The following is a 12,180-nucleotide window of genomic DNA, read 5'->3' as shown; positions in this document are numbered from 1 at the left end:
AGAACCCAACTAGTAAAAATGAGGACGCAGATTGGATCCCTGGCCTCGTTCAGTGGGTTAAGGATCTGGCGTTGCCACAAGCTTCGGTGTAAGTCACAGATGTGGCTCAGATCTGTGGCTGTGGTGTAGACCGGTAGCTGTAGCTCCGATTCAGCCCCCAGTGGGAACTTCCATATGCCACGGGTGTGGCCCTGAAAAGACCAATAAGTAGATAAACTGATCAGAGGCGGAGTGTTACAGGCTGAAAAATCACAAAATTAGTAAGTGAAGTCCAAACGCCTGGGGAATTTGGAATGTGACTGTATTTGAGGACAGGGTCTTGAAAGAGGTAATTCCATTAAAATGAGGTCCTCAGGGTGGTCCCTGATCCAGAATATCTGGTGTCCCTAGAAGCAGAGGCAGTTAGGAGGACACAGACACACCCAGAGGGAGGACCCCGTGAGGCTCCAGGGAGAAGGCGGCCGCCTGCAGGCCAAGGAGCAAGGCCTGGACACCAACCCCGCTGACACCATCTGCTCGCAGACGTCCGATCTCCAGACCGTGGGAAAGTAATTGCTCACTGGTGTGTCCTGATCTCTGAGTACTCAGTGTGAGTGTCTTCCGGCTCCTGCGGCCGTGGCTGCAGCCTGTGGAATCTGAGGAGAGCGTAGTGAAGCTCCTGTCCCTCTCCTGGGCTCGAGCCAGCCCCAGCAGGAGCGGGGTGCTCTGCTGCAGTGTCAGCCCAGAACCGGGGCTGTGGCTCCTGAGTGGAGGAAAGAGAAGGGATTCAGAGCTGGGCCAGGGGGCTGGGAGGAAGCAGAGACCAGGATGGGGTGGGGACTGATGGAGCGTCTGTCATGTATCCATTCATTTTTTCAAAATAGTTACTAGGGAGTTTCTGCTGCAGCACAGTGGAAACCAACCCAACAAGTATCCATGAGGATGTGGGTTCCATCCCTGGCCTCGCTCAGTGGATCAGAAATCCAGCATTGCCGTGAGCTGTGGTTTAGGTCCCAGATGCAGCTTGGATCCTGCATTGCTGGGGCTGTGGTGTAGGCTGGCAGCTGTAGCCCGATTTGACCCCTAGCCTGGGAATTTCCATACGCCACGTGTGCAGAGATCAAAAGCAAAAAAAAAAAAAAAAAAATTAATAATCCAGATTGACCAGCCCTTAGTCAGTGTTTATATTATTATTATTACTATTATTACTATTATTATTATTATAAAGCTATGCCTGTGGCATGCAGAAGTTCCCAGGCCAGGGATCCACCCTGAGCCACAGCAATGACAACACAAGGTCCTTAACCCCTGAGCCACCAGGGAACTCCCTGAACATTGATATTAATCACAATATATACTTTTTTTTTCCTTTTTCAGCCGCCCCTATGGCATATGAAAGTTCCCAAGCCAAGGGTGGAATCCGAGCTGAAGCTGCCACCTACACTACAGCTGAGCTTCAGCAACACTGGATCCTTTAACCCACTGCACCGGGCCAGGGGTCGAACTGGCACCTGCACAAAAGCCAGATCATTTATACACGGCACCACAGCAGGAACTCCTCACTATATATATATTTTTTTTAATGCTGGGGGAGGATACTATTAGCATCTTCATCTTCCAAAGAATAAAATAGGCCAAGAGAGATTGTATGCATTGCCCTCAGACGCACACCTCTACATGCACCACTGAGCCGGGACGCAAAAGCATTTCTTGCTACCTATGGAGTCACCCTTTGTTGGGACTGTGCTACCAGTGGAGTGAAAAACAGCCAACGCCGTCCCTGATATTGTGCAGCTTACGGTTTTCTAAGAGAGACAAATAGAAAATAAATACCTTCCAAGTTCTAAATATGAGACAGAAGGTATTTTGAAATAGAAAGCAAAGGGCAGAAGTGGACGGAGCAGAGGTTAGATCCTGCAGTAAAAATGGTAACCAGAAGCTCTCCCTCCTGTCTGCTCCCTGCCCACAACGCCCTCGGGCTTCAGAAGCTTGAAACAAAAAGCCTCCAATCCAAAGAAGACATACGGATGACCAAAAAACACATGAAAAGATGTTCAACGTCGCTTGTTATTAGAGAAATGCAAATCAAAACCACTCTGAGGTACCACCTTACACCAGCCAGAATGGCCAGCATCCAAAAGTCTACAAACCATAAGTGCTGGAGAGGGTGTGGAGAAAAAGGAACCCTCCTACACTGTTGGTGGATTGTAAATGGGTGCAACCACTGTGGAAAGCCGTATGGAAAGTCCTCAGAAAACTAAACATAGAACTACCCTTTGACCCAGCAATCCCACTCCTGGGCATCTACCCAGAGAAAACCATGACTCGCAAAGACACATGTACTCCAGTGCTCATTGCAGCACTATTTACAATAGCCAAGACATGGAAACAACCTAAATGTCCATCGACAGAGGAGTGGATCCAGAAGATGTGGTACATATACACAATGGACTATTACTCAGCCATGAAAAGGAACGAAATACTGGCATTTTTAGGAACATGGATGGACCTAGAAATTATCATGCTGAGTGAAGTCAGTCAGTGAGACACCAACATCCAATGCTTTCACTGACATGTGGAATCTGAAAAAAGGACAGACTGAACTTCTTTGCAGAACAAGATACTGATTCCCAGACTTTGAAAAACTTATGGTCTCCGAAGGAGACAGTTCAGGGGGTGGGGGGATGCGCTGGGGGTGTGGGATGGAAATCCTATAAAATTGGATTGTGATGATCACTGTACAACTACAAATGTAGTAAGTTAATTGAGTAATTAAAAAAAAGCCTCCAACAGTAGCACCGAGGCAAAGACCAATCATCCTCAGATCAGGAGGCAAGGACTGTTTTTTTATTTTCTTTCCTTTTTTTTTTAATGACAGTACCTGCAGAATATGGAGGTTCCCAGGCTAGGGGTCTAATCGGAGCTGCAGCTGCCGGCCTACACCACAGCCAGAGCAACAACGCAGGATCTGAGCCGAGTCTGCGACCTACACCACAGCTCATGGCAATGCCGGATCCTTAACCCACTGAGGGAGGCCAGGAATCGAACCTGCATCCTCATGGATATTGAGGACGGGTCCTTAACCCACTGAGCCACAATGGGAACTCTGAGGAGGAAAGGGCTATTGCACAGCAAATTGAAGATGGGGAGAAGGCCGCCCATGCTAAGGAAGCGTAAGTTGAAAATCAAGGACAAGTCTGTGGTTCCCTTGTGGTGCTGCATTGTCACTGCAGCGGCACGGGTTCGATCTCTGGAACTTTCGTGTGTGGAGGGCCCAGCCAAAAAAAAAAAAAAAAAAGGATGAGAACTGAGCTCACACCATGGGTTCCACTGCCCAAGATCAACCAGAAAGCAACTCTACAGGGATTTGGGTCAATTGAACGTAAACACTGACTTTCTGTCCACTTGTCCGACCAGCTCCTGAGAGAGGAGTTTGCGGACCATCAGCTCTAACTGTGGATGTGTCTACTTCGCCCTGCAGCTCTGTCTGTTTTCGTTCATTTCTTTCGAGAAATAAGGCTCTGGTATTGGGGAAATATGCATTGAGGACTTCTCTAGCTTTTAACGTGATGATAGAAGCCAGATTGTAAAGAGGGAATGCTGGGTGATTTCATGTGTATGAAGTCTCGGAATGGACAAAACGAATCGATGCCGACAGCTATCAGGGAGTGCTGGAAAGGGGGAGCTGCGTGAGAAAGGGAAAGAGCAATTTAGGAATGTGATGGAAATGCCCCTTCCTTTTTCTAAAATTTTATGGCCTCCTCTGTGGCACGTGGAAGTTCCCGGGTCAGGGATTAAATCTGAGCCGCAGCTGTGACCAATGCCAGATCCTTAACCCACTGCGCCGGGCTAGGGACTGAACCCAAACCTTCAGAGTGACCTAAACTGCCAGTCAGAGTCTTAACCATGGCGCCACAGTGGAAACTCCAAAATGTTCCATATCTTTTTTTTTTTTTTTTTGTCTTTTTGCTTTTTTCTAGGGCCGCACCCGCAGCATATGGAGGTTCCCAGGCTAGGGGTCTAATCGGAGCTACAGCTGCTGGCCTACACCACAGCCCCAGCAATGCCAGGTCCAAGCCGCGTCTGGGACCTACACTGCAGCTCTCGGCAACTCCGGATCCTTAATCCACTGAGTGAGGCCAGGGATTGAACCCGAAACCTCATGGTTCCTAGTCGGATTTGTTAACCACTGAGCCACTATGGGACTCTTGTTCCATATCTTGATCAGCGACATGGTGACATTATATAGACATTTGTTAAAATTCATTTCACTACATACTTTTAAATGGGTGCATTTTATTGTATGTAAAGTTACCTCAATAAACAGGGCAGGAGTTCCCGTTATGGCTCCGTGGTTAACGAATCCGACTAGGAACGATGAGGTTGCGGGTTCAATCTTGGCCTCGCTCAGCAAGTTAAGGATCTGGCGTTGTCGTGAGCTGTGGTGTAGGTCCCAGATGCGGCTTGGATCTGGAGTAGGCTGGCAGCTATTGCTCTGATTAGACCCCTAGCCTGGGAACCTCCATATGCTGCAGGTGTGGCCCTAAAAAAGACAAAATAATAATAATAATAATAAAATAAAAATAAAAATAAACAGGGTGGTAGACTTGAAAATACAAAGTGGAAGTGATTAATTGGGACATTGATGTCCCCAAACTCTCTACCCTATTTCCCTTTTCTTTTCTTTTTCTTTTTTTTTTTTTTTTTTTTTTTTTTGCTTTTTACAGCCGTGCCCACAGCACATGGAGGTTCCCAGGCCAGGGGTTGATTCAGAGCTGCAGTTGCTGGCTTACACCACGGTCACAGCAGCTCTGGATCCAAGCTGCATCTGCACTCACACCACAGCTCACACCAACGCCGGATGCTTAACCCACTAAGCAAGGCCAGGGATCAAACCTGCATCCTCATGGATACTAGTCAAATTCGTTTCTGCTGAACCACGACAGGAACTCCCATCTACCGTATTTCTTCGTACTTCGGTGGGTCTAACACAGACTAAGTTTGGCCTATGACTCTTCCCCAGTTACCAATGCCCAGAGAAAAGGCAAGAATTTCTAGAACATGAACATCTGACCTACAAAGCATAAATAATCCCAATGAACCAACTGGACTGTATATATATATTCCATTGGAAACAGAAGTATTAGAGCGAGTGAAGCAATAATTTAAAAAACCTCCTGCTATGTATCACTGGGAACTATATCTAGTCACATTATTATGATGGAACGTGATAATGTGAGAAAAAGGAACATGTATGTGTATGTGTGATGGGTCACCTTGCTGTACAGTAGAAAATTGACAGAACACTGTAAACCAGATATAATGGAAAAATAAAAATCATTACAAATGAAAAAAAGAAAGAAAGTACTGAAATAACAGAGGAAAAAAAATAATTTAAAATAACCACATGTGGGAGTTCCCTGGTGGCTCAGTGGGTTAAGGACCTGGCACTGTCCATGCAGTGGCTCCAATCACTGCTGTTGCTCGGGTTGGATCCCTGGCCTGGGAACTTCCACGTGCTGCAGGCATGGCCGAAAAAATAAAAAATAAAAAGACAAAAGCAAGACAGAACAAAACAAAAACAAATGTGGAACTCCAGGAAGTGCTGGATATTAATAAGGAAATGCTTAAGAGTCCTCACTGAGGACAGCATCCAAGAGCAATGATACTGAATGAGAGCTCACATCCCATCACTCACCCTGGGGCCTGAGTCCTCGGCTTGGTTCACAGCATCCAGGCTTTGCATTGGCTGGGTTTTCCTGAGGGTCTTCACTCTAAGGGAACAGCCCCAAGGCTTTTCAGCTGGTTACTTGGGGTGTGGGGTAGGCAGGCCACCCCCTACTCCCTAAGAAGAGCATGGAATGAGGTGGGCAGTGCTTCTCCAACCCAAGAGCTGGACTAAGGGGTTGGGAAGAGCCCCGAGCTTGACCAACTGGTCACTGCTGATTCACGCCATCACTCAGCTTCCTTCTCTAGCTCAGGGCTTTCCTACCAGCCTGGGGTGCTCTGGCTCAGGTTTTCTTAGATTCCATGAACTTTTTTTTTTTTTTTTTTTTTTTTTTTTTTTTACTTTTAGGGCCGCACCCATGGCATTTGGAGGGTCCCAGGCTAAGGGTTGAATAGGAGCTACAGCTGCCGGCCTACACCACAGCTATAGCAACGCCAGATCCGAGCTGTGTCTGCGACCTACACCACAGCTTACGGCAATGCCGGATCCTTAATCCACTGAGCGAGGCCAGGGAACAAACCTGCGTCCTCATGGATCCTAGTCGGATTCATTACTGCAGAGGCAAGATGGGAACTCCAGATTCCATGACCTTGTGCCCTCCCCCGCTGGCGTCTCCCTCCTCCCTGGAGCCCTCTCTCACCTGAAGATGAGATAGAGGCAGAAAGAGAGCAGGACCACGATGCCAGCTCCTCCGATTGCTGGCAGGGTCTGCTGGATCCTGGGCTGTGGTTTACCTGCAGAGAGTTGGAGGTTTTGGTTACAGTTCAACCCCAGGACATAGCATCCTCCCAGATGGTCACGTCTCTGTGTGTTCCTTTATTTCCGCCTTTTTTTTTTTTTCTTCCTGTGTGTGTGTGTGTGTTTTAATGGTTGCACCCGTGGCATATGAAGGTTCCCAGGCTAGGGGTCGAATCGGAACTGCAGCTGCTGGTCTACACCACAGCCACAGCAACGTGGGATCCGAGCCAAGTCTGTGACCTACACCACAGCTCACAGCAATGCTGGATCCTTAACCCATGGAGCGAGGCCAGGGATTGAACCCGTGTCCTCACAGAAACCAGTCGGGTTTGTAAGCCATTGAGCCACAACGGGAACTCCCAGTATGTGCTCCTTTAATGCACCTACTTCCCACCCGCTACTCACTAACTTGACGGACGTCCATTGCCCTGTAGACCCTGGACCAGTCCCCTGCCCTGGGCTCACGGCTCAGAATCTTACACCCCAGCCAGCCCAGCGGGGGCCCTGGGGTGCCTCTCCTCCAGGCTCTGCCTCCCTGGGGCTGTTATGGGTTGACTTATATTCCCCTCCCCTAAATTCACATGTTGAAGACTGCTAGTAACTTAGAGTGTGACCTTAAGTTCCTGTCTTGGCTCAGTGGAAATAAACCGGACCAGTATCCATGAGGTTGCAGGTTCCATCCCTGGCCTTGATCAGTTAAGGATCTGGCGTAGCCCTGAGCCATGGTGTAGGTCTCAGATGTGGCTCAGATCCTGAGTTGCTGTGGCTGTGGTGTAGGCTGGCAGCTGCAGCTCTGATTCGATCCCTAGCCTGGAAAACTCAAAGCAAAAAAAAAAAAAAAAAAAAAAAAAAAAAATCACTATAAACAGTAAAAAAAAAAAAAAAATTCACTGGAAAAATTAAAATCATTAAAAATTGAGAAGAATATGTATGACCTTATTTAGAGACAGGGTCTAGGTTAAGACGAGATCATTAGACTGGACCCTAATCCACTAGAACCGGTGTCCTTCTCAAAAAGAGGGAATCTGGATCCAGACCCGCCCACAGGGAGAGCGATGCCATGCACGATGAAAGCAGAGGTTGGGGTGATGTTTCTACAAGCCAGGGGAGACACCTGGAGCTGCCAGCCAAGCACCAGAAGCCAAGGGAGACACCTGGAGCCATTCTCACAGCCTCAGAAGGCATGGCCTTGAGACCTTGATCTCAGGCTTCCAGCCCCCGGCACCGGGAGCCAAGACCCAGCCAACATTTAATCCCCCAGGTTGAGGCACTTGTTTAGGGCAGTCCTAGCAAACTAACAAAGGGGTCCCCGTTCCTGTCCCCCAGGCATCGCCCCCTCAGGAGACCCCCTGACCTGGCAGCAGCAGGACAGTGGCGCCCTGGGACCCGTAGACGTTCTGGGCCTCGCAGCTGAGTCTGAGGCTGGAGCTGAGCCCCTCGCCCAGGCTCAGGGAGCTGTTGGCCCAGGGCCCGGTGGAGCTGGAGGTGACCTTGATCGAGGCGTTGCTGAAGTTCCCGTCCAGCAGCCCCTCCCCCAGGCGCCAGTGCAGGGAGGGGGCGGGCTGGGCTCGGGAGGAGCAGCTGCAGTGGAGACCCCTGTCCTCCCAGGAGCAGGAGGGACCCAGCAGCTGGGGGGGGTCTGCAGGGAGAGAGGAGGTTAGCGGGCTTGTTCCCTCTCCTGGACCCCAGTGTCCTGCCCCCAGGGGTCCCCACACTCACAGACCACCAAGAGGCTCAGAGAGAGATTCTGGGAGCCCAGCGGGTTCTGAGCCCGACAGGTGACTTCTCCTGGCACCGTCCCCAAGCCTGGCAGCTCCAGGATTGTGGTGCTAGAGATGGGGGTGGCATTCGGGGCTGGGGACCCCCGGAACCAGCTCAGCTGTGCAGGGGGGTTGCCGTCGGCCACACAGAGCAGCTGCAGAGCCTGGCCCTCCAGGACGGGCAGGGAGGAGGCGTTCTGCAGAATCTTGAGAGCTTTGGCAGCAAGAAAGGCAGAGAGGGAGGGAGGGGGGTGGCCAAAGCTGGCCTCCCTCTCCTCCTGCGATGTCCACTCTAGCTCCGGGGAGGGAACAGGCAGAGTCCGGGCCTCAGACCTTCAGGAGATGCCCAGCCCACTTCCCTGGAGAGGCCTAGACTGTCCACCAGGTGGAGGCTGAGGGCTCAGGACACAGACGCGGTGAACAAATGAAGAGATGGGCCAAAGAAGAGCCGGGGAGGTAAGGTATCGGGGAGAGAGGGGCAGAGCCGGAGGGATGTGGCGGCTTCCTCTGAATTTGACCAAAGACAGCTGTGGACGGAGTAACCGAAGTGGCTCAGCAGTAACGAGCCCAACTAGTATCCACAAGGACGCGGGTTCCATCCCCGGCCCCCGCTCAGTGGGTTAAGGATCCCGTGTTGCTGTGAGCTGTGGTGTAGGTCGCAGATGAGGCTCAGATCCTGCATTGCTGTGGCTGTGGTGCTGGCTGGTAGCTGTGGCTCCAATTCCACCCCTAGCCTGGGAACCTCCATATGCTGCAAGTGCAGCCCTAAAAAACAAAAACAAAACAAAACAAAACAAAAAAATCCCCCCAAAACTGAAAGCTGTGGGTGAGAGGAAGATTCACCTCAGGGAGCTGAGCTTCTGGGGGGCTTTTCTCCTAGTGCCCTTCCCATCTCTGACCTCAAGAGCTGGCCCCTCAGTGCCCCCCCCACCTTGGTCCTCCAGCAGCTGGAGCTCTGAGACCCACTGAGGGTCTGTGCAGCAGAGACCTGCTGTCCCAGCTCTGGAGAGAAGAGGTTTTCTCTCCTACCTGTTCTGTTTCCTTGGAAGACGCTGACGGTCACGTTCCGTGGGGCATCTGGGACAGAGGAATGGGTGGCATCAACATCCATGGCGAGGGATGGGCATGGGGCCTGTCCCCCCAGGAGCCATGGAAATAGGTGTGGGGGGTTCCTTCCTGTTTAGTTCTCAAGACCCCCCCCATGTCAGGCCCCGCCCAGCTCTGCCTCGACCTCTCCCCCGACCCAGCCCAGCGCTCACAGGTGACATTGAGCTGGATGGTCCTTCCCACGGTCACGCCGCTTGCAGGGAACATCACCTGACAGGTGAGGCTGGTGCCGTGGTCCTGGGGCCGTGGGGTCAGGGTGACCACGGAGGAGAGGGGGGTCCTGGGGCCCAGGGTGGGGAGGGCAGCTGAGGTCCAGGAGAAGACGGGGGGCGTGCCCCACTCACAGGCCCAGGGCACAGAGCAGGTCAGGCGCCTGGGGCGGCCAGACTCCAGGGTCTCGGGCATGAGGATGTGGGGCGCCTGGGTCAGGGCTGGTGAGGAGAGGGAGGAAAATGGGGCCCCCTGGCACAGCGTCAGCCTGCCCCTGGGTCCTGTCGCCGCATCCCCCCCACCAGCCCTAGGAGGGAGAAAACTTTGATTTTTCTATCTCCAGCGTTCCACCCCCCGGGGTCTGTTCCTGGGTCCCCGCCATACCTGTCACACCCAGAGAGAGCGGCCTATCTTGATATGCGTGTTGATGGAAGCTTGTCTCTATTTGAAAGAAGTATGTCCCGCTGTCCCCCGTGGTGACGTCTCTGATGCTCAGCGAGCAGTTGTTGGCCTGGGGATCCCCGAGGAGGAAGAACCGCCCCTGGGACCCCTCAGACAGCTTCTGCCCCAGCCTGTTCGTGGCCACCAGAGCATGTTTTTTACCTGCCCCTTGCCGGAACCAAAACCCAGAGAAGGTGCCAAAAGAGCTCCAGGGGTAGGAAAATTTGCATGGCACGAGGACACATAGGCCCTCCTGCACTGTCACATTCTGCTGTAGCTCCAGCTGGTACCATGAGTCCTGAGCCAGGGATGCTGCGGAGAGGAAGAAACTCAGCCTGGAGCTTCCCCCAGGGGTCCTCTCCTCCCTCCCCTCCCCTCCCCTCCCCCCCTCACCTCCCCACAGCACCAGCAGCTTCGGCGGCGGCGGCAGCAGCAGCAGAAGCAGCAGCAGCAGCAGCGGCGACGGCTGCATCCCTTCCTGAAGCCCCTGACAGTCTGCCTTCTGGAGTCTCTGTGAAAGTGAAGGTCAGGTGGCAGCTGTGGGAGGGCAGAGGAGGCTTAGACGGGAAGCTGTGGTGAGACCAAAAGGCCACGTGCCCCCAAGGTGGAAACTTCAGATTCAGAGTCAGCTGTGGTGGCGCTTTGAGATCATCCAGTCCCATTTCTTCCTTTCTTCTTCTTCTTCTGCTTTCTTTTTTTCTTTTTTTGGGGGGGCTCATACCCCCAGCATGAGAAAGTTCCCAGGCCAGGGATCGAACCTGTGCCACAGCAGGGACAATGCCAGAACCTTAACCCGTTGCGCCACCAGAGAACTCCCATTTAGTTCCATTTTTGCACAGTGGAAGGTGAACCCTGAGGCTCAGGGGAGGCAGGAGAAGCAACATTCACCTTTATTCATTTCGTGTATGCATGCACTCAGCCACTCATTCACGAACTAACGTGTAAAAAAAAAAAAGGTTTTTTTTGCTTTTTAGGGCCACACCCCCGGCATATGGGGTCCAATTGGAGCTACAGCTGCCGGCCTACACCACGGCCACAGCAACACGGGATCCGAGCCGTGTCTGTGACCTACACCGCAGCTCACGGCAATGCCAGATCCTTAACCCGTGGAGCAAAGCCAGGGATGGAACCCGAATCCTCATGGATGCTAGTCGGGTTCATCAACCGCTGAGCCATGACAGGAGCTCCAAAAAGACAGATTTGAATGGGTCCTGACCCCGGACTCGCTCAAGCAGTAGGGGAAGACATGCGGAGGTCCAGCCCCAGCAGCCAGGGAGTGCCGAAGGAGAGGATGGGCTACAAATGGCACGGAAAGAATTGGAGCCAACTCCTCAGCTGCATGCTGCAGATGACCCAATTTATTAAATGAAAATCATCAGTTTTTATACCTTATCACAATCAGGTTTCGTGTAAGATTTGACATTAACATTTGATTTAAAGCCCTTTTGTTCCCTCCACCTGAGATACAAAAAAAAAGGTTAAAATATGTTCCTTTCAACTTTAGATTTTCCTTCAAGATTACAAACTTAAAGTTCCACACTGTATTTTTCTCAAAAGGTCAACAACAGTAGCTATTCTATTCTATATTAAGAACAAAGCTTTGTAAGTAATAAACTATGATACCTAACATTCTTTAACTAAAGGTGTATGTAGTTAACAAAACGCATGAAAGCCTTGGGCTCATGACATTCTTAAAACCACGATTTATTTGGCACCAGCAAGCTAAGCATTTAACCTATTGTGCTGATTTACGTAAGTTCCAAACCACCAATTTCAATAGAAAGGAGTATTATACCCAAAAATTAACAAATGCCCCCACAAGGGATGAAAGTTACAGGTGACACTGTTATTTGATAAAAAATATATCTATTATAGCAATTTATAGGCCAAACAACATTTTTCCCAGCCCCAAACTTCTTTTTAAGTAAAGGGACTGAAATCATAAGTTTCCCCTGTATACTCTCACAAAATAGGTGCCATAAATTGTTACTCCAAAACAAAGGCTTTTTCCATTACATTGTTTAAATAACTTCATTCTGTTTTGGTTCAAGTGTTTTACGTACCCAGGGCAAATCTTTAGCAGTAAGAAAGCTGTGAATAGAGATAGAAAAGGAAGGATAAACACAGAAAAATAGATTAACATATTTTTTAGGGGATATCATTTTTATTTTCCTGGAGCTGATGTCTTTCAAGGGATTGCTCTGCAATCCTTCTTCT

General features: G+C 50.7%; 1 protein-coding gene across 10 annotated transcripts; it reads right to left on the bottom strand.

The window, feature by feature from the left end:
- LOC100515383 (sialic acid-binding Ig-like lectin 5) lies at window positions 279-10,640 on the bottom strand. Of its 10 annotated transcripts, none has more exons than XM_013995096.2 (10): window positions 10,370-10,640; window positions 10,126-10,275; window positions 9,907-9,963; window positions 9,465-9,743; window positions 9,235-9,282; window positions 8,165-8,419; window positions 7,800-8,084; window positions 6,348-6,441; window positions 5,678-5,753; window positions 279-742 (listed from the first exon to the last, which is right to left on the bottom strand). In XM_013995096.2, the coding sequence occupies exons 1-10, from the start codon at window positions 10,623-10,625 to the stop codon at window positions 557-559; spliced, it is 1,686 nt and encodes a 561-aa protein (XP_013850550.2). In that variant the 5' UTR covers window positions 10,626-10,640; the 3' UTR covers window positions 279-556. The 10 variants fall into 10 exon arrangements, 6 of the variants coding, with proteins under 6 accessions (XP_013850550.2, XP_013850544.2, XP_013850552.2 ...); XR_001307195.2 differs by having other exon boundaries at window positions 285-386; window positions 499-742; window positions 9,907-10,275; XR_002344790.1 differs by adding an exon at window positions 7,060-7,255 and having other exon boundaries at window positions 285-742; window positions 9,907-10,275; window positions 10,357-10,516.

Source organism: Sus scrofa, chromosome 6 (assembly GCF_000003025.6).
Source record: "Sus scrofa isolate TJ Tabasco breed Duroc chromosome 6, Sscrofa11.1, whole genome shotgun sequence".
Lineage (NCBI taxonomy): Eukaryota > Metazoa > Chordata > Mammalia > Artiodactyla > Suidae > Sus > Sus scrofa.
Note: the sequence above shows the minus strand (reverse complement) of the source record. Positions and strands in the feature narration are given on the sequence as shown.